General features: G+C 39.8%; 1 protein-coding gene across 1 annotated transcript in view; it reads right to left on the bottom strand.

Moving 5' to 3' along the window:
- Positions 1-15,871: 15,871 nt before the first annotated feature.
- The window catches only part of LOC126298399 (solute carrier family 12 member 9), a 131,672-nt gene continuing 124,113 nt past the window's right edge, over positions 15,872-23,430 (bottom strand). The window contains exons 14-15 of the mRNA XM_049989712.1: positions 19,694-19,818; positions 15,872-19,121 (exon numbers count right to left, since the gene is read on the bottom strand). Coding sequence (XP_049845669.1) covers positions 18,923-19,121; positions 19,694-19,818 — 324 coding nt within the window. The 3' untranslated portion in view covers positions 15,872-18,922. The remainder of the gene's footprint in view (positions 19,122-19,693; positions 19,819-23,430) is intronic.

Raw genomic sequence — 23,430 nt, 5'->3', positions numbered from 1 at the left:
TGGGATCCATCTTGACTCAAAATTAACGTGGAAGAGTCATACCGATTATATTTGTACTAAGTTAGCCCATGTGACATATTTGTTAGGTAAACTAAGGTCTTGTGTTAGTGGTAAGTTATTACTCAATGCATACTATGCCATTTTCCACACCCATTTAACATATGCCACTTTGTTGTGGGGAAACTCACCCAGAGCAAAACAAGTTTTCGTTTAGCAAAAGAAGGCAGTCAGATGCATCCATGAAGTCAGAAATAACGAGTCTTGTAGATAGTATTTCTAAAATCTAAAAATACTAACAGTTACAGCGCTCTTTATACTAAGTTGTCTGATACACACAAAAGAAAACCAACACAGTCACAAACTACGACAATCTATCCATCACCGTGACACATGTATAAAACAGGAAACTAACATCCCAGTTGCTAGACTAAAGAAAACTGAAGATAGTTACAGGTACATGGGAGTAAAACTATTTAACATGTTGCCTATAGAGGCACATAATGTGTCACTGAATGAGTTTTAAAGTGTCACAAAGAAATGGCTTAGAGAAAAAACTTTTTATACAATAGAAGAGTTTATAATGTGCACTAAAGATGATCTTAAGTATCGGTACTAATATAGTTTCACTTAGATCAAACTTATACATGTAAATATAATGCAAATACCTTGTGCACCATCAAGGACAAATTTTTGTATCTTATTAGACAATAATGATCTACAATATATTACACCATTTCTGTTAGTTATGTACACTGTATACGTACACAAAAGACGACATCAATTGCTTTTTAATGTCTAAAGATGGATAATAAAATAAATAAATAAACCCAGCAGGGAACTGGGACTGCCAATGCACAATGTCGCCACATTCCAAGAATAAAGTTCTCTTGTTTTCAACCTTTCTCCACACGAAACAATGGACTTGAACACTTTTCTGAGAGAGGTGGCACTCCATCTCCAACCAATCTTCCGTTCAAGAAGTGGCACAAGCTTTTGCACAGGGGGCACAAGCTTTTGCACAGAGTAAAACTCTTCTATTGTGCCCCTGATTACTCGTTTGTTGAAGTCGTCAACAACTGCTTCAGTTTCCCTACTTTTTCTTCTAATTTGAAGAGAGCTAAACGCTTTTTTTATGAACTGAAATTGCATTCGAATATTTTCAGAAATGGGTTAAAGTGTACGACTAGTCATCACTATAAGCATCTGTCTTTCTACTCGTTCTGTCAGTAAAAGAGTACACATTTTAAATTAATTACAACCAAATGTGGAGTTATTTAGAAATATTCTCTTATAGGATTATAATTGAAACTAACCTTTTTTTGCCTAGCGTTCCTGGGCATACGTCTGGTCGATTCCTGGCAAATTCTCTAACTTTCACAATATTACGCAGTCTCTTCCCAGTTTATGTCGCATCTCGGATGGAAGACTGCCAAATCGGATGTAACAGTAATTTTTTTTCTAACATTGCAGCACTTCATACATTCAGCATCATTTTACGACAAGTGCTCCATATAAACGGTTTCTTTTTCCGAACTGGAGTCGACAGTAACTCCTGCGATGGGCCAGCAACCTGATTATCACTCATTTTCGAAACAGCGAAAACGGTGAAAACACATCTACTACACACTAACGGCAAGGGCAATGCTAAGCAACTGACGTTGCAGGCAACAAATGCAGTCTACCCCACACAGATGACAAGTACAAATCGCCACGCCACAAAGTCTAGCGACTGCTGCTGATAGTTTCCAATCCGGAACTAGGGGGCCCGCATGCCAAGTTACAGTTCCCATACAGTAGGATGCTGACTCCATACCTGTAGAAACGCAATCATTCGGAGTTAAAGATGTCGTCAAGCCAGGTTTGAAGTGCTTTGTTTATCTGAAAAGGAAATTTCTTGACATTTGTCCATTAAGGAGTGGCGAAGATAAACATTTGAGTGTGCGATCAGCAGAACAAGTGTGTGAGGAATGACTTTCCCTGGACAGTTTCGTTTATGAACAAGGCAGAAAGAATCATTGGGTAGTAGCAACACTTGATATAGTTTTGTTCATCATTTTATTTATACTGCACCCGACAAGTGTCTTGATTGTTGACAGGAAATGGCAGCTGCAATAGACACACCACTCTGGGTAGCCATCACTAGTGCAAAACACACTTTTTTTTCTTTTTGCACAAGATTCAAAATAATATCTGTTCACAATATCATTTGCTCAAGATGTCTTGCTAGAACTCTGCCATTAATTTCTTCTTAAGTAGTTAACATAAAGGTATAATTTGTCACCAGCAACAATGTTGTGTAAGAATGCTCAATGAATTAACTAATGGTGGTCGAGCAAAAGTGTTTTTAGTAGTGACCTCTTTGACTTTTGTTGCTTTGCACGAGACCATGCAGTATTCCTATACGAAACTGTAAATGTTGGAGGAATATTAAATGATCACAATACATTACATATTCCTCTCACAAACCACAGATCTTGCCATTGGTGGAGTGGCTTGTGTGCCTCAGTGATATAGGTAGGCATACCGTAGGTGCAACCACAATGGAGAGGCATCTGTTGAGAGGCAAGACAAACATGTCATTCCCGAAGAAGGCAGTAGTCTTAAAAGTAGTTGCAGGAGTAACAGTCTGGACGATTGATTCAACTGGCCTTGTAGCATTTACCAACTACAGCTGTAGCTCTATTGTATGGTTAAATGATGATGTATCCTCTTGATAAAATATTATGGAGGTAAAACAGTTTCCCATTTGGACCTCCAAGTGGGGATTACTCACAAGGATGTTGTCATTAGGAGAAACAAAACTGGCGTTCTGTAGATTGAATTGTGGATTGTTAGTACTCTTAATTGGGCAGGTAGGTTATAAAATTTAAAAACTGAAATTGATAGGTTGAAACTAGATATAGTGAACATTAGTGAAGTTCAGTGGCAAGAGGAACAGGACTTCTGGTCATGTGACTACAGGTTTATGTATACAAACGAAAATAGGGGTAATGCAGGAATAGGTCTAATATTGAGTAAGAAAATAGAAAAGCAGGTAAGCTACAATGACCAGCATAGTGAACGCATTATCAAAGCAAAGACAGAAACAAAGTAAACACCTACTACAATAGTACAAGTTTATTTTCCAATTAGCTCCCCAGATCATGAAGAGATAGAAGAAATGTATGATGAGATAAAAGAAATTATTCAGATAGTTATGGGAGATGGAAATTTAATTATGGTGGGGGGGACTGGATTTGAAAATAGGAAAAGGAAGAGAAGGAAAAATAGTGAGTGAATATGGAGTGAGGGAAAGAAATGAAAGAGGAAGCTGCCTGGTAGATTTTTGGACAAAGCATAATTTAATCATCACTAATATTTGCTTTAAGAATCATAAAAGAAGGTTGTATACATGATAGAGTCCTGAAGACACTGGAAGGTGTCAGACTGATTATCAGTAAGACATGTTTCAGTATCAGAATTTAAATAGTAAGAGATTTCCAGGGGCAGATGTGGACTCTGACCGCAATTTATTTGTTATAAAGTGAAGATTAAAACTCAAGAATTTGTAAAATGATGGGAAATTAAAGAGATTGGACCTAAATAAATGTTGGGTCTCGGGAAATCCATCAAGAAAAGCAGGACAGCAGCCAGACATGAAGTACTTGATTAATGAGAACAAAACCAACAGCTGCTTTTGTTCTTTTTAACACATCCTCTCATTTTTCAAGCAAATGTTGTCATCTTCAGGTCCCTGTATATGGAAACACACATAATATTATAGAAAAGTAGGAGAGCACAAATCATAGTTTATAACTAAAAAGGAGGGAGAAATCACATCACAAAATTACATAATAAAAATATACTATTGTTGCCCATATAAAAAAGATTAAGCATCTAACCATATTATGTTTCTGTTTTAAATCCAATGGACGCATACACCAATGATGTAATGGGCCTGAGGGAACCCACATATACGAATTAAACCAGCAAAGCAATTGAAGTCACCAATATCCCTCATTGGAACACCTACAGATATGAGATATACAAATACAGAAAAATGAAACAAACAACAAACATAATCCTGAATGGTTGAAGTGAACAAATGCAACAAAAACCTGATGAAGAAACGTTCGCTGGAAAATATATACCCGGATTTTGACTGTGTTTTACAGTGTTTATGGTTTTGAGGACATTAGAGTGTATGATGTTATGTTAGTGGGTTTGCATTTTCCAGTGGAGTTAATTAGGTTTGTGTTTCATTTGCCCACTACAGCCATTTGGTATTATGTTATTAGTTTGTTTCATTTTTTGTTATTGGTGTATCTCGTATTTGTAGGTGTTCTGGTGAGGGATATATTTGGCTTCAGTTGCTTTGCTGGTGTAACTTGTTCCACATGTGGATTCCCCTCGGGTCCATTACATCACTGGTGTATATTGCCACTACATTAAAAAAAAATGTAATCTAGTTAGGTGCTGAATTTTTGTCACAAACTATGATTTATGTTGTCTGTGCTCCCATACTCTTCTATCACTATTTGGTGTTGAAACTGGCAGCATGAGTTAAAAAGAATAAACAATGTTGGGTTCCAATACAGCTGTTGGTTTTGTTATCATTATTCAAGATGTGACTGACAACAACAGGGGAAAGGAATACAATATATGAAAAGTGATTAGCTTCGAGAGATGAAATAGTGAAGGCAGCAGAGGGTCAAATAGGTAGAGAGACAAGGCCTAGTAGAAATCCTTGGATATCACAGGAGATACTGAATTTAACTGATGAAAGGAGAAAATCTAAAACTGCAGCAAATAAGGCAGTGACAATGATTACAGATATCTAAAAAATGACCAACAGGGGGGGGGGGGGGGGGGGGGGGGAGCTGTGCAAACCATGGCAAGGTGCCCTAGACTGTGAGGCTACCCTGCACTGGGGAAAAAAAAAAAAAAAAAAAAAAAAAAAAAAAAAAAAAAAAAAAAAAAAAAAAAAGGGGGTAGATTGGCAGGAAATGCAAAATGAAAGGAAAAATGTAAATCTACAGAAGCATGTATCATTATGGGAAAGATAAATACTTCCTACAGGGAAATTAAAGAGGCTTTTGGAGAAAAGAGTATCAAGAGTTCTGCAAAGCAAAGAACGGAAACCGGAAAGAATATATACAAGGGCTGTACATGTGAAATGAACTTGAAAGCAATATTATAAAAAGGAAAGAGAAAATAGATGAAGATGAGATGAGAGATGTGATACTGCAAGAAGAATTTGAAAGAGCACTGAAAGACCTACGCTGAGAAAAGGCCCCTGGAGTATATGACATACCCTCAGAACTGCTGATGTCCTTGGGAGAGCCAGCCATGATGTAATTCTTCCACCTCATGTGCAAGATGTGTGAGTGGGCGAAATATCCTCAGACTTCAAGAAGAATGTAATAATTCCAATTCCAAAGAAAGCAGTTGGTGACAGGTGTGAAAATTGCTGAACTATCAGTTTAACAGGCCATGGTTGCAAAATAGTAACACCAATTCTTAACAGAAAAAATGGAAAACCTGGTAGAAGCCAACCTTGAGGAAGATCAGTTTGGATTTTGGAGAAATGTAGAAACAGACAAGGCAATACTGACTCGATGACTTCTCTTAAAAGGTTAAGGAAAGGCAAACTTATGATTATAGCATATGTAGACTCAGAGAAATCTTTTGGCAATGTTGACTAGACTATTCTCTTCAAAATTCTGAAAGCAGCGGGGGTAAAATACAGGTAGCGAAAGGCTATTTACAACTTTTGCAGAAACAAAATGGCAGTTATATGAGTCAAGGGGGTGTGAAAGGGAAGGAGTGGTTGAGAATGGAGTGAGACTGGGTTGTAGCCTATCCCCATGTTATTCAGTCTGTACACTGAGCAAGTAGTAATGGGTATCAAAGAAAAATTTGGAGTAGGAATTAAAGTTCAGGAAGAGGAAACATAACTTTGAGGTTTGCTGATGATATTGTCATTGTTTCAGAGACAGCAAAGTACTTGGAAGAGTAGTTAAATGGAATGGATGATGTCTTGAAATCAGGATACAGGATAGACCTCAACAAAAGCAAAACAAAGATAATGGAATGTACATGAATTAAATCATGTGATGTTAAGGGAATTAGATTAAGAAATGAGACACTTGAAATAGCAGACGAGTTTCGTTATTTGGGCAGCAAAATAATTGATGATGGCCGAAGTAGAGAGGATATAAAATGTAGACTGGCAATGGCAAGAAAAGAATTTCTGAAGAAAAGAAATTTCTTAAGATTGATTATAGATTTGTGTGTTTGGAAGTGTTTTTGGAGGTATTCGTCTGGAGTGTAGCCATGTACAGAAATGAAACAGGGACGATAAGCAGTTTAGAGAAGAAGAGGATAGAATCTTTTGAAATGTGTTGGTACAGAAGAATACTGAAGAGATGGGTAGATCACATAACTAATTAGGAGGTACTGAACAGAATTGGAGAGACACAAAATTTGTCATAAAATTTGACTAAAAGAAGAGATTGGTTGATAGGACTCATTCTGAGACACCAAGAGATCACCTATTTAGTATTGAAAGGAATTGTGAGTGCTAAAAATTGTAGAGGGAGACCAAGACATAAATACAGTACACTGGTTCAGAAGGATGTACGTTGCAGTAGTTATTCGGCGACAAAGGAGATTGCACAAGATAAGAGTAACATGGGGAGCTACATCGAATTGTGTGTATATGGAGTATCGTCTCAGTTGTGTGACTGGATTCATAACTTCCTCTCAGAGAGGTCACAGTTCATAGTGATAGACGGTAAATCATCGAATAGAACAGGAGTGATATCTGGCATTCGGCAAGGTGGTGTCATAGGCCCTCTGCTGTTCCTGATTTACATAAATGGTCTGGGTGATAATCTGAGCAGCCCCCTTAGATTGTTTGCAGATGATACTGTAATTCACCATCTAGTAAAATCATTGGACAATCAATTCCAATCACAAAATGATCTATGCAACAAACCCACTAAGGAGACAGCCTACATTACACTTGTCTGTCCTCTGCTGGAATAATGCTGCGAGGTGTGGGATCCTTACCAGGTAGGACTGACAGAGGACATCAAAAAGGTGCAAAGAAGGGCAGCTCGTTTCATTTTATCACACAATAGGGGTGAGAGTGTGACTGATATGATACGCAAGTTGGGGTGGCAGTCACTGAAACAAAGGCGGTTTTCTTTGCGGTGAAATCTATTTATGAAATTTCAATCACCAACTTTCTCTTCCAGATGCGTAAATATTTTGTTGAATTCCACCTACATAAGGAGAAATGATGATCATAATAAATAAGAGAAATCAGAGCTCAAGTGGAAAGATTTAGGTGTTGCTATTTCCCATGCGCCATTCGAGAGTGGAATGGTAGAGAAGTAGTATGAAAATGGTTCGATGAACCCTCTGCCAGGCACGTAAGTGTGAATTGCACAGTAACCATGTAGATGTAGATGTAGAAACGAGGCTTCAGACTGAAGACCACCACCACAACAACAATACATATTAGAACCATTCAAAATGAAACAAGCTGGAGGCTGTAACACTGTAACACCTTAAGCAGAAAAGAACATTTCCTCCAGACATTTCCGCATCCTACAGTATTGCCAGACTGTGCAGATAGCGGGACTTACAAGCGTTATTCAGAAAGTAAGCTCCGATCATTCGCTAAATGGAAATCACTGTTAAAATCAAAAATGTTTTATTTGCAACAGTTTGCTGCACCTTCCAGCTACTTTTCTACATAGGAAGTGTCATCTCTGCTGTCTCTAAGCTGGTTGCAGGTTGTGTTCCAAAAATGAACAGCATAGAGACAGAAATTATGAAACTTTCTGCAGGACCTGACCATCATTTTGCAGGGCAATGCTCAAGCACGTACAGTGCAAGCTGTTACTGATTTGTTTGACTGATGGGGCTGCTAAGTGCTATACCACCTACTGCACTCCCCTCACTTAAGCCCTCGTAAGTTCAACTCAATTTCTAAACTGAAGGAAACACTTCACAGCAATCGCTTCAGAGCTGCTTCAAATTCGTCGGGCAATAGACCGCGCCACTCAAACTGTCAACACAATTGGCACTGGTAAGAGTACCCTACAACTTCTACATCGCTGGCAATGGGTTATACACAATGTTGGTGACTACTTTGAAGGTCAGTAAAACTTCAAAACACATATCTATTTTGTACGAGCTGCAAATAAATAGTTGCCACTATTAAAGTTCCAACCCTCGTATAAATTATCTGCCATTATATATCCAAGAAGCAGAACAGTTCTCTTTTGTGAAAATGCAAGTGTTATAATCAACCCTAATGAAGAAACATCAGTATTTGACAATGTAAATAAAACTCTCTTTAAATTAATAGCTGGTCTTCTACAAATGGACTGTCACTGAAATCAGATGAAACAAAATATGTGCAACTCTGTACTGCACAAGGCCTGGTCACACCATAAGAAATAATGCATGAGGGTAGACAAATAAATGCAAACAGGATATTCTAAATGCTTAGGTGTCGATAAAAGCCTGAGTGGGAAGTCTCACATTACAGATCATCTTAAACATAGAAGTTCTACAACTTTTGCGTTACAGAGAGAGAATAATAGATTTAGAGGAAGAAAATGTCAGAAAATCGACTTATTTTTTCTTCTTGGATTCACTAATGTCTTGTGGCATCCATATTCTAGGATAACTCACCACAGAGGAAGAAAATTTCTGTTGCAGAGTAGCACATTATAATAAATCCACTTTACAACCTCATGTGCACTTCTCTGTAGTTACACATAGTGATTACACCCTCACATTATATTAACACCCTCATGGGTTATTGATGTCAGTCATGATTCAAAAACAATTGTAACATTCACAAATATAATACAAGAAGGAGAAATGACTTACATTACCCATCATTCAGTCTTAGCGTGGGGCACAGCACAGAAAGGAGTGAAGTATTCAGTCCTTTCGTGTGTGTGTGTGTGTGAGAGAGAGAGAGAGAGAGAGAGAGAGAGAGAGAGAGAGAGAGAGAGAGAGAGAGAGAGAGAGAGAGGAGGAGGGGGGGGGGGGGGTCAGTGAAAGTGAATTCATATTTAATAACGGCCACATTTACAGAGCTATTTGCATACATTCCTTGGCTGATAAACACTCAAGCACTCTATTGCACCTCAACTGAGCCACTAAAATCCATAGAAAATGTCCGAGACTTTTAGGAACAGTGGGTGAAACATGGTAATTGAAAATCCTGTAATTTAGTAGGTCTATAGGATCTAATCACTAATGAGTGGCTTCAGTTGGATATGGCATATTTGAGCAAAATCAAGAACTCTTTTCATCACGATATTTAAGGTATTATCAAGGCTAGGGGCATCATTACATAATATTAGCCTATCTTCTCCTGGGGAGTTGCTAACTTTTTGTCCAATGTACTTATAGACTAATTCAGACAGAAATTTTCAGCCTTACATGAAAGTCCATGCATGATACAAGCAGTACCCCATTCAAAAATATTGTTATAGGAGGGCATGATGCCTGAGAAACTGAAGGGATTATGCAGCATCCAAGATGTGAAAAGGTTTAGGACCAACTGGCATCAAAAGGGTAGACAGAATTTTTATTATCAAAATTTCAAATGAATTGATAATTTCTCTTTGAAAATGGACAATAGACATGATAATATTTTGTGTGTGGATTAAATCCCTTAATGGTACACAGTGAACAATGAGCTGTTCCATTGAGTTCAGAGATGACTCTAGTACACAGAAACATGCATCAGCACTAATGGTTATGAAGCGAGCATCTTATGGTTGCATAAAGGGCACTAATAAATTCAAGATTGTATGAGGAGGGTGAAATACAGCACCCCACCCCACTAGTGAAGGCAGGAAAGGTGATGTGACTGGAGTAGTGACGGCAGAAAAAGTAACTGCAACGCAAGAAGTGGGAGCAGCATTCAGAACAAATGAATGACACTAGTTTTACTTCATTATTTGATCTCCACTCTTAAGTTAAGATAATGTGATTCCCCACATTTTTCCTACAACCTAATCACCAAAGATGGTGAAAGGACATTAAAGCTAATGGCTAGGGAGCAACAACCCTGTGCCTGATTACATAGAACTAGTGCAGGTAGGAGATTTTGTTATCTAAAACTAATTATTTTATATAATAATTAAACATGAAGTTCATAAGCAGTTCCATTTCGCATCACAGTTTTCATCAGAACCACTGTTAAGATTCCAAAATTCGACTCTATACTTTTGTTACTGTGGTAACTCACTGAGCTGTTGTCGGGCATGAGCCGATGTCTCCAAAGTTGGCCATCATGGCACGATTGGCACAGACAACATGACAGTCACTTCACACCCACTACTGCGAAGTACAGCCATCGGGGAGAGGAATGGGCAAGGGGGGGTGCACCACAGCTGAGTGACCTGCAACATGCCGTCTACATACGCATATGTGACCACCACCCCAGCTATTGTCCTGTCTTCACTAGCTCATCGTGCTACTTTCTACGCTAGCTAGAGCTGTACTGTACCTGTCTTGCCACATGGCTACATCACACACTGTACCCATTGTGAGCTATTGTCCTGTGAGAGCATTACATATACCTGTTCTGGAGGTACTGTCTCTTGTTGTTGTTGTTTTTTTTATGTTGTGAGTTACAACACAATTGGTGATGATTGTGGGCATTCACGTTTCATCAAACGTCAGGAAGCCATGTTGTCTGCATGCTCTCCCTAAAAATCTGTCACCATTCCTGCCTAACAGCAAGATGGTGGCAGAGAGGGGAGCATGTGAGAAGTACCTCTGGTAGAACTTTGTTGCATTCCAGGCGACGTATCCAGTCATGGTAAAATCACTTTTCCTGTCATTGATTTCATCTAGTACATACCAGGTTTTGTGAAAATGGTCCCTCTCATAGACCTGGCACACCTGGGCTTTTGATGAAATGTGCACTCTAACTCCCACTGACACTGTCATGTCGTCGCATCCCATGTGGGATTTTATTAGTAGTGGAAGCAGCCAAATCAGTCTTACCACACATGCACAGCTGAAATGCCATTTTGTGACTCCAGCAAATAAGGAATCGTATGCAGGGGAAATTATAAGGGACATGATCATTCAGGCAGCTATGGATAAGGAGGTGTGCGTCAGTAAGCCACAGATTTTGAGGACCTTACTTGGAGAACATTTTAAAAATGGCCCAATCCTTCAAAGTTTCCCAGGCTGTGGGCCATCAACCAGAATTCTGGGACAACATGGTGACTGTTGTGTCAGACCTGAGAGGGGGATCCAACTTTGGCAACAGAATGGTCCTCGCTTCCATCATGCCTGGATTATTTTTGAACACATGTCAGAGAAGACTGCTCCAATGGGAGCACAGTGTGAGGCATGCCAGAAGAAAGGACTTTTCACATCTGTCTGCCATGTTCTGGACTAAACACACACACCTCAACAGAAACTAATGGGCATTAGTGTGATTTTGTGGAGTCTCTCACCACAATGACATCACCTACTTTTCATCATGCTCACTTTGAGCAATAAACAAGTTCAGCTATAGGTTGACACCAGTGCCTCTGTCTCTTCATTAAACACTCAATTTTATCTCCAGCTGTGAGCACAGTCCCTTCAATCCACAGCTTGCCACTTTGCGGTATATAATAAAATGCATTCCACTCAAAAGACAACCCACAATCATGGCAATGTACAAACATGTCGTACAACATCTTACTTTCTGTGTGGTCTCTTTGACCCTGATGCCTCTTCAGCTTTCAGATTTTTTAGTGACTTGTTCTGACACCAGGTGGACCAAGTACCATTTCAGAAATTAGACACCCTCAGTAAGGGGTAGCCTGACATTTTCTCTGGGTGTCTGGGAAAAAATGAAGAACTTTACAGTACACCTTACATTAAAGAAATTGGCACATCCTTGCTTGTTATTTGTATGACCAGTACCCCTCACACAGCAGGATGGCATCAAGAATGAGCTAGATAGATTGACAGCACTGGATGTCACTGAAGTTGTCTCTCCAAGTGAGTGGCAACTCCTTTGGTTGTTCTGAAAAAGCCGTCATGGAAACTGCCTGTTTGGAGACTAAGGTTACAGTCAATTCAAAGTCAGAGATCAATATGTATTCCATTCTGAAACCAGACAAGCTTCTCTCTGTACTTGCTTGGCTCAGTATTTTTTGAAGGACAATCTCTCCAAAGCTTGCTTACAACTACCATTCCATGAGGAAACGCAAAAAGTCATGTTAGTCAACATGCCACATGGATTATATCATTTCAGACACTTAGTTTCCTGAGTGGTCAGTGCCCCAGCAATCTTTCACAGTTTCCTCAAGCAACTGCTGCACGATGTTCCAAGCTGCATAAATTGCCTACATGACATTGTGGTGATGGGAGCCACAATAGAAGAACACTTAGGAAACTTGTGGCGACTGTTCCATACCCTCGGTCTGCAGCCCTCGAACAGTCTTGAAAAAATCTCTTTTTTTCAATCATCAGTGGAGTATCTAGAACACAACATATCTCGCGAAGGTATTAAGCTCATGCAGAAGCTGGTTGAAGTCATCATCGTGCTTCCTCGTCCCAAAAATTTAAAGGAGCTCAGTCCTCCTAGGGAAAAGTAATGTATTACAGAAAATTTAACCTAGGCATGGCATCGATTACCCACTCACTCAACAACTTACGAAAGAAGGGTGTGCCTTCTGTATGGCCAGAGGCATGTGAAAAGTCATTCGAGACACTCTAGCAGGCCTTGCTATCAGCACCATGTCTCAACACATTTCAACCAGGCAAACAGCTAATGGTGGCAGCATACGTTTCAGAAGGGGGCCCAAGAGAGATCCTGGCACAATGAAGCACAGGGCTCTGAACATCCAATTGCATTTACGTCAAAAATTTCCAATGTCACACAAAAGAGGTATTCACAAATCGAGAAAGAGGCCCTCGTGATCATCTTTGTGCTGAAGATATTTCATGTATTCCTGTCCTGAACAAAGTTACACTTCATTACAGGTCATAAGTCATTGATCTCCCTCTTCGCTCCTGCAGCAAAGGTACCTGAGAGGACTGGCCACTGACTATTGTGCTGGACACACTTCCTCATCAGGTACAATTACGAAATTCACTTACACAATACCTCTCAACACATCAACATAGTCATCCCATTCTATCTCCCAATGTACCCAAGCTCAGAGTGCAGCCGACACAAGATCTTGTGCTTCCACTTGGACAAAGAGGCTAAACAGGAGGGGGACACTTCCCATCACAGGCGCCCATGTGGCCGCAGCAATGGCCAAGGACACTGTTATGGCGTAAAGTCAGTGACAGCATGGCAGTCGGGAACGATAGAGGAGAGGAGGCTGTGAGAAGAGGTCAGCCAATCGCACGTTGACTGACCTCCTTCCAGGACAACAACATGACAGCAGCGGCCCCTACGTGAAGAAGACATAAGTGCCGCACCTAACTGGTGGCAGCCCACTTCGTCAGCAGCTTCAAAGTTAGCCACTTTGTTAGTTGACGCATCATAGCCTTTCATCATTAGAAATCTCTATGTACCACAGACTTGTGTTTGTCTATTCTGAAGAAGACTGATTATTTTGTATATCACCCTTTGCTTGTGACATCTATCAAAGTTAAGTATTTGTACTTGTCTTGTTGTAATAAAACTCATTAATAAGAGTTGTTCGGTGGTTTGTCTAGCGAACCAAATATGCAGGATTCCTAGGCACAACAGACACCATGTTATAACAGGCCTGGTGATACATACAACAGGGCTGGCCAGGCCACATTACCGGACAGGATTTCAACCCCACCTCCGCCACTGGCTCATACTGGTGGATGGAGTTCATCCTGGTGGACGGAGTTATCCTACTAACCCTAGGTCATTGGTCTCCCAGTACTCCCGCCACAAAGTCTGCATCTGAAGATCTTATGGCTCTTGTACCAAGGACACTGGGGCATCTCACAAATTAAACTTCATGTCGACTCTGCGAGTCCTTTGCTGAATACTACTTGGCTGATTGGCCTCAATGCATACTCAAAGTTTCCAAATGGTTGGTTCACGCATACAGCGGCTATGGCCACTGAACTCAGCAGAATTTTTGCTGTTGAAAGACTTCCTCTCACAATGGTGTCAGACAATGGACCACAATTTTACTTCCAGGTTTTTGGTGAGTTCTGCTGCACAAACAGCATTCCACACCTGCTGTCTCCTCCTCTACATCACCAGTCACACGGTGAGATCGAACAACTCATTCAAACTTTTTAAACACACATGAAGAAAAATGTCTGATGTTCATGCAGATAAGGTGCAATGGTGACACACCATATTAGATTAAACTTCTTTAAGTACGAAGGTAAGACAGTAACTGTGCCACAATTTGGCCTTACCCTGGAGGTGGTTTTGTGTCCAAAAGAAAATGGTGGGATAAGGTTTCAACTTGTTGAACTTTATACTCAGTTTACACTTTACACAAGTAAATTGTCAACCATAAACAGCAGAAACCCTGTGCTGAAGACAGTTAGGAGCCTTAACTTAGTGTTTATAATTAACATATGAGATTCAGGTTGAATCAGTAAAAATTTAAGCCCATATTACAGCTCCTTGAGATGTCAGTTTGTACAGAGATCTATCTCAACAAAGAAATAAAAAAAGAAGCACCAACTTGGCATTGTTACAAATATTAAATTTATACAAAATGGTCTAGCATAAAGAACTGATTAACTTGTGACACAAACTTTATCTTTCTAAGGGATGGTGCAATTTAAAATTCTTGTGAAAAATCTGTACATAACTGTGTTGAAAAATACTTCATGGTGAGAAAGTTGTGCACACATACGCACGAAGATTGTGTCTGTACATATCACACAATATTTCATATTTTTATTTGCTACAGTAATTGTGCATCAATTGTTCGAGTAGAACCATAGTCGTTATGGCTTATTCATTTAGAAGGCCAGCATGTGTATTAGTACGTCATGTGCATGCGAATAAAACTCTGGATGTGTGGTTTTCTTCCCATAAAAGGTGTATTTTCATGTGTGTGTACATAATATCCCTACCTTAAATGTAAGCGAAAATCTGTCCTGCTTGTTATAATATTATCACATATTTTACAATTGTGTTAATATTGTTTGCTGTCTTATCTGTTTGAGGTATCCAGAAAACTGAGCAGCATAGTACAGCCAGCGCAAGTGTCAACTTCATAGGGGTAGTGGGTCCCCGACCACACTGCTAGCTGCTAATTGCCAGCATCTAGACAATATTGAAGTATTCTCTCAGAGAAAATGATGCCCTTCAAAATAATAATACCATATACAAATTTCAACAGTTTGCGAGAACAGACTATATATTTTTTCCTAGTTAATTTGGAATTGAAGGTTGGAATTTAGTATGCGACTGGAACTGATATTATAAAACCACTCTCAGGAGTACTAACAGTCATAGTCAAATATTCATTTACAAAATTCACAGAAGATGAGAAAGCTTTTCACCCATTTGCTATAATTCAATGCTGTGTGGAGAGAGATAGTAACTGAGTACTTGTAAAGCATTTTACATTAAGGAGCTTCCTTACTTGTACAACTGACCCATCGGCAGTGCACCGTAGGATGTATTCTTATTGATATACATGTATCTTTAAGTCCAAACAACATACTGTTAATGCAGAACAGTAAAAGTTTTTAAAGTTACCTTCATGTACTTTACAGTGTGGCAAGATGGTCAATAATCAGTGTGTTGCCACTTCATGGTGAGTGCTTGTTGGCTGCCCATCAATCAATCATGAAAGAAGGGTGGTCTCCCACTCATTTATATGATGCAGAATAGTAGTTATAGACCCAATAGGATTGTATAATAATTCTAGGGACACTAAATGAGTAACACTTTAATTGGCACTGGGAAGCTCTTGAACAGAATAAACACCACACCATTAGGCAGCATCTTAACAATTTTTAAAAAGCTGCATATATGAGGCACAACAGATATATTTTGTAAGGACTACCTACAGTTATATAATTCAATTTTCTTATTTCAAAAATTTATTGCTCTAAGGAAGACATAAATGAATATGACATAAAAATTCTTTAAGGCATGCCACTTTTTCCTAACTGAAGTAATTTGTTCAATTAAGACATTGTCACAGCAATATGTAAAAATTTAACACCAGTTTCAACTCTTCAAACTTAAAGACAAACAAAACAGTATCCTACATGACAATTCTCACACACAAAAAACAGCTGTGAGAGACTGGCATGATTGAAAATACTAAATGCATCTCAAAAACAGTTATCTAAATGTCATACAAATTCTTCCTCTGTTTTTCTTGGACCACGTGCATAAAAATAATAACTGCATCTTCAGTTTACATTTTGATCCCTGTAAAACAGGTTGTTTCCAACTTAGCCCACAGATTCCTCTGGAGCACCCTTTTTATTATCTGCATATAAGCAAAAATTATAGGACAAAAATATCAAATACATACACCAAATTACACTGTAAAAATACACTTCACATATAAAAAAATTTGTAAAATACTACAACATGGTATATAATATCAGATATTATTCTCATACTCTGTATAAACTCTTTGGTTTTACATGTCTACCCTCATTAGAGAGAGCACACATACCCTGTGCTGTCTGACAGGATCTGCAAAATCTCAATGACATTCCACAGGTGGTCTCAGACACATGCGTTTTCTTTTTAATCATAAGCCTCTCAAAAGTTTATTTACACTTACTTTTGGGACACCCACGTCATATTAGCAATAATCAGCAATGATATAGATGATTAATAATGTCATGTTTATTCTACAAATGGCAACACTGAAAACATGACCTCTTAAGGCTTTATTAGCAATATTGCAACATTCAGTGTGCACTGGACCTTCTTCTCACATTAAACCTACAAGGAAAGGCACTGTGATCCTGGATGGACCTGGATCTGATACATAGACAAAAGTACAAATTGAGAAAGAAAATATTTTCTTAATTTACAAAACAGTCAATAAGAAGAGCCAGAAAATGAATGGAAGGCAATGAATATTATGGTTTCACTATCAACCAAAAGTCAACAGTTAAGACTGAATTTAGAACAATGCTAATGACTTGATCAACTGATATAGAAGTCACATGTACAAGCCAAAAACTTTTCTTATTGTTTTTATGTGGCAGTAACACTATAGTCATTTGAACTGGAACAAACAAATATTACTTTTAATCAATGTGGACAGCCAGCATAAAAACAGACTTAATGCTTAAGAAGAATTTTTCTTTTAAGTTTGGAAAGAAAGCATTAAAATATTCTGTGAACACCAACATTGAAGTATGATTAAATCTGGTCATTAAGTATATGTGAGTTGTGTCTTGTCATGGAATTTTAAAAATTACCACCACTGAGACTAGATCAAAAAAATTAATAGTACTTTGACTGCATATAAAATATTATGGTGGAAAATGTCACGACTGTAATGATAGGCATTGCTGCATGACATTGCTGAAGTTCCCAACACAGGTTCCAGCTAATTACAAGGATGCAGAATTCTGCGTGTTAGCAAAGGAGTATTGGTAGAGCTACAATGCTTCTAAATTTATAAGCTGCTACAATTTCAAAAACTGCCTCAACAACGATGATTATAATGCATTGCCTATATGACTGAAGTAAAGCCAGAGAATACTGATTACAAAACTTCGTCAAGCATCTTGGCACAAACACAGGGCACATCAAGTAGGAAAATTGCTTTTTTTTATATAACCATGAATTCTCTACTATACCAATGGATCTCCAGTACACTTAGCCATTAAGCTGACCTTATACAGATCATATTTCAAATTTATATTCTCTTCTGAGTATTCCACATGACAAATATTGTTGTTACTATCCCAGTCAACAGAACTGTTACAACTATAGGCCTACATCCCTAAAGACCTTCAATATAAAACAACACCTTTAGCATTTTTCTTCCAAAAAATATTACTTTACTCAACTAGCCTTCTGATCAAAGGAACCAACTGACAGTAGAGCTTGAGTTCTGCTAAAACATCACTGGAAATCCACTGTATGCTTAAGTTTTAGCACCATTTTCAGCTTCTCTCGATTCACCAAATGCTTCTTACAATATTTATGTTCCCTCATTCAGCATAACTGTCTCTAAGTTGACTAATGATAAGCAGCACACACAAATATTTTAATATGCTCAATGCTCAGTGTTTAGAAATTTGGAATTACTTTATAAGTGGAGGAAACTACAACAAACAGCACATTCCACAGACACTCCAGCACAAGCCACAGAAAAATATTACTTATAAATTTCTCAAAATTGATAATAAAGTAAACTGTTAATATAGCAGAGTGTTCTGACACTGAGGGTCAAAAAAGTTGCCACAGAGCAGCTGAAGAGGAGATTTTATGAGAAAACAAAATAATTAAGTGTAAACCACTTTTCAGCCATACATCCACCTTCAAATAATTAGCCTGTCACATTCTACAGTGGTATGAAGCATGACCACATTACTACCATTTATTTAACAATGATTGACTACCATATACATCTTTGTGTGCTTTCTTTAACAGGATAAAATTACTTAGATTTCTACTTTGTTTTTGAGTCTCTACTCTTTCACCCACATTAGCACATTTTTCACATGGTTCATGCAAAAAAAAATTTTCCAGTGTTGATCATTGCATATGAGTAGGTGTCAGTATTTTGCAGTAGCTAATATCTTATAAAATTCAACCAAAACAATTGTGTTTGTATAATCTAGATAAAATCGTTTTTGTGGTTATCCACACAGGTATAAATATGTGTGTTCTGTACATTGCATTATCCAAAATATATTAGCTGGTTCCGATTAAATATAATGATCATAAATTAAAACAAATACACATGATATCACATTTTTTTCTTCTCATAGAAAGTTTTCAGAAGGCAGTTGATGTGACAGCATGCACCCCATGTACCAATACTGTTGGTGGAAGGTTTTCAGTCAATGTTGTCAACAGTTCTAAATATTTTGGATATACTTCACTTTCTTCAACTGTTACTGAAGATGGAGGAGGTGGAAGGTAGATAAATGTTGCTGCTGTCTCTGATGAATTCTGGTTTATGATCTGATTAACACTGAACAAAAACAAAAAAGTTGTAATTGGTAAAATGTATAGCACATTTCACTGAAAAAACATAAAATTTGCAAGGTTTCTGCATGAAGTAAGATACAACTTGACAAAACTCTTAAATTTTGAAAAATCATTACTTTTATTTATTGTCAGACTATGTAGACCACAACTTATACATAATTTCACTAACTGCATCAACACAAAATTTCATTTGACAATAAAACTACAAACAGACGTGGCAGCTTCATGAGGCAGACTATGAGTACTACAAACAAGCATTTAAAAGTGAAAACACTGGTGGGGGGGGGGGGGGGGGGGGGAGAGCGAGAGAGAGAGAGAGAGAGAGAGAGAGAGAGAGAGAGAGAGAGAGAGAGAGAGAGAGAGAGAGAATGTATTTTTATGTTCTAAATTAAGGCATGCTTTTCTTATTATCATAGGCAATGTAGATCATAATTTACAAGTGTTTTAAATGTACTAAATGAATGCACAAATAAGTCAGTAATGTGTTGTGTAGCAATCAGCACATCTGAAATGTCAGGGAAGAATTCACAACTTTCATAACGAAAAGATATTTACCTTTGCAAATATAGCAGATTTGCTCTATGAGAATTATACTCAGTGGCACTGCTTTCTGATGCTGATTGATATCCACTGACAGATGAGCTTCTCCACGTAACATACAATTCTGAGTAAGATGGTATCTGTGAATAACAATTAGTGTACAGTTAATACAAACTGCAGACCTAAAGATATATTACTGTCTTGTAATGGGAAGCACACAAGTTTAGAAAAACAAAAAACAGAAAAATTCAATAATGCATCAAATAATACAAATTTTTGGATTAGGTGTGTTTATCTAAAAGCTGTTTAACATACTCCTCCTCTAATCCACACAAATATCTTTCACAAACAAACTGTATAAAAACTGCCTTTCAAAGTACAGTCAGTTTTCCAACCAAATAAATTCACAGACCTCCATTGGTATGTTCCTTTACCTCAACTGATTATACATATTTTGGCAGAGACAAAAGGTAAGTACTTTATAAGAAAGATTGATTCCTGTGTAAAAGACGTTTACTAAACATTAGGTGAATGAAATTTCAGCATACCATAAACACGTACATTATCATTTCAAATAGCACACACTGCTAGCAGTCTCACACAATCGCACATGGTGTAAAACAACCTAATATACAATTTACAAAGTCTTTAGAAGGTGGAACTTTTTTTTTTTGTGGTTTTAGGGCGCACAACTACAATGGTCATTAGCGCCCTGACTAATTTAGGAATGTACCGCGAGGCACAAGGTTAAAACAGCAACTAAAAGGGACAACACTATATAAGACGTATTAACAGACATAGGATTAAAAAACTACAGCATAATCAAACGTCCTTAGACAGGTGTGTTAAGTTGATAAAACGAAGAACACGAGCAGCAGCTCCTGGGTCATCCGCTAAAATGGCATCCAGAGTACATGGCAGGCCAAGATCAAGACGCAGCGTAGTAAAATCCGGACAGAACGTTAAAATGTGGCGGACCATCAGCAATTGCCCACATGGACAGAACGGCGCCGGCGCTACCGTCAGCAGATGGCGATGGCTGAACTGGCAGTGTCCAATTCGTAGCCAGGCCAAAACGACCTCCTCTTGCCGAGAAGGACGTGAGGAGGACGTCCAAGCTACGGGAAGAGGTTTCAAGGCCCGAAGCTTGTTGTCCCTAAGTGCAGCCCAATCGGCATGCCACAGCGATAAAATGTGCCGACAAATGACCGTGCTACAATCTGATGAAGGGACACAACAAGAAGACGTCCGAGGCTGGAGGACCGCAGCCTTGGCCGCGGCATCTGCAGCTTCGTTCCCAGGGATACCGACATGGCCAGGAACCCACATAAAGCTAACTGGAGACCCGTCGTCCACCAGCTGCTGAAGAGAGCGTTGGATCCGGTGCACGAAAGGGTGAACCGGATACGGATCACTGAGGCTCTGGATGGCGCTCAGAGAATCGGAACAGATGACATAAGCAGAATATCGGTGGTGGCAGACGTAAAGAACAGCCTGGTAGAGGGCAAAGAACTCAGCTGTGAAGACCAAACAATGGCCATGTAGCCGGTATTTGAAACTTTGTGCTCCAACAATAAAAGAACACCCGACCCCGTCATTGGTCTTAGAGCCATCTGTATAAATGAAGGTCATATTAATGAACTTCGAACGAAGTTCGACAAAATGGGAGTGGTATACTGAACCGGGGATAACCTCCTTTGGGAGCGAGCGGAGATCAAGGTGAACGCGAACCTGAGCCTGGAGCCAAGGTGGCGTGTGGCTCTCGCCCACTCTAAAGGTTGCAGGGAGTGAAAAATCAAGGAGTTGAAGGAGGCGACAAAAGCGAACTCCAGGGGGCAGCAGGGCAGAGACATACAACCCGTATTGATGGTCGAGAGAGTCGTCAAAAAAGGAACGATACGATGGGTGGTCGGGCATTGACAGAAGCCGACAGGCGTAACGACAAAGCAGTATATCGCGCCGGAAGGTGAGTGGCAATTCACCGGCTTCAGCGTGAAGACTCTCGACGGGACTAGTATAAAATGCTCCAATCGCAAGCCGTAAACCCCGATGTTGTATGGAGTTGAGGCGGCGTAAGGTGGACGGCCGTGCAGAGGAGTATACAAAGCACCCATAATCCAGCTTGGAGCGGACGATCGACCGATATAGGCGAAGTAGGACGGTTCGATCCACTCCCCACGACGTGCCACTCAGAACACGGAGGACATTTAGAGAACGGGTACAACGGGCAGCCAAATATGACACATGTGGAGACCAACTAAGTTTCCTGTCAAATGTAAGACCTAAAAATTTTGTTGTCTCCACGAATGGGAGAGCAACGGGGCTGAGTCGTAAGGACGGTGGGAGAAACTCTTTGTAGCGCCAGAAGTTAATACAGACCGTTTTCTAGGCAGAAAAACGGAAGCCATTGGCGACACTCCAAGAGTAAAGACGGTCAAGAGAACGCTGAAGACAGCGCTCCAGGAAACATGTACGCTGCGCACTGCAATAGATGGTAAAATTGTCCACGAAAAGGGAGCCTGATACATCATCTGGGAGGCGATCCATTATTGGATTCATCGCTATGGCGAAGAAAGCGACGCTCAAAACGGAGCCCTGTGGCACCCCATTTTCCTGGCGAAAGGTGTCTGACAGGACAGAACCCACACGTACCCTGAACTGTCGATCCATTAAAAAGGAACGAATAAAGAGAGGGAGGTGACCACGAAAGCCCCATGTATGCATGGTGCGGAGAATGCCCGCCCTCCAACAGGTGTCGTAAGCCTTCTCCAAATCAAAGAACACAGCTGCGGTCGGGCACTTCCGCAAGAAGTTATTCATAATGAAGGTCGACAAGGTAACCAGATGGTCAACAGCAGAGCGGCACCTACGAAATCCACATTGTACATTGGTAAGTAGGCGTCGAGATTCGAGCAGCCATACCAACCGAGAGTTAACCATTCGCTCCATCACCTTACAGACACAGCTGGTAAGCGAGATGGGTCGATAACTGGAAGGCAAGTGCTTGTCCTTCCCCGGCTTAGGAATCGGTACAACAATAGACTCGCGCCAGCATGCGGGAACATGTCCCTCAATCCAGATGTGATTGTAAGTACGAAGAAGGAAACCTTTACCTGCAGGAGAAAGGTTCTTCAGCATCTGAGTATGAATAGAATCAGGCCCCGGAGCGGAGGACCGTGACCGGGCAAGTGCATTTTCGAGTTCCCGCATGGTGAATGGGGCATTGTAGTTTTCAGAATTCGAGGAGTGGAAATTAGGTGGCCGAGCCTCCTCTGGCTGTTTTCGGGGGAGGAAGGCAGGGGGTAATGAGTGGAGCTCGAAACTTCTGCGAAAAAGCGGCCGAAGGCATTGGAGACATCCTCAGGGGCCACAAGGACGTCATTTGCAACCGTCAAGCCAGAAACTGGTGAGTGTACCTTAGTGCCAGATAGCCGGTGCAGGCTACCCCAGACAACAGAAGAAGGAGTAAAACTGTTGAAGGTGCTTGTGAAAGCAGCCCAGCTGGCTTTCTTGCTTTCTTTAAAAATACGATGACACTGCGCATGTAATCGTTTATAATTGATACAATTCACCACTGTAGGGTGGCGTTTAAAGGTGCGTAAAGCACGTCGACGAGCACATAAGGCGTCTCTACATGCTGCGGTCCACCAGGGGACCGGTACGCGGCGTGGAGAAGAAGTGGTGTGAGGGATGGAATATTCAGCAGCAGTGAGAATGACTTCTGTGAGGTGTGCGGCCTGACTATCACAGCT

Source organism: Schistocerca gregaria, chromosome X, assembly GCF_023897955.1.
Source record: "Schistocerca gregaria isolate iqSchGreg1 chromosome X, iqSchGreg1.2, whole genome shotgun sequence".
NCBI classification, from domain to species: domain Eukaryota; kingdom Metazoa; phylum Arthropoda; class Insecta; order Orthoptera; family Acrididae; genus Schistocerca; species Schistocerca gregaria.
Note: the sequence above shows the minus strand (reverse complement) of the source record. Positions and strands in the feature narration are given on the sequence as shown.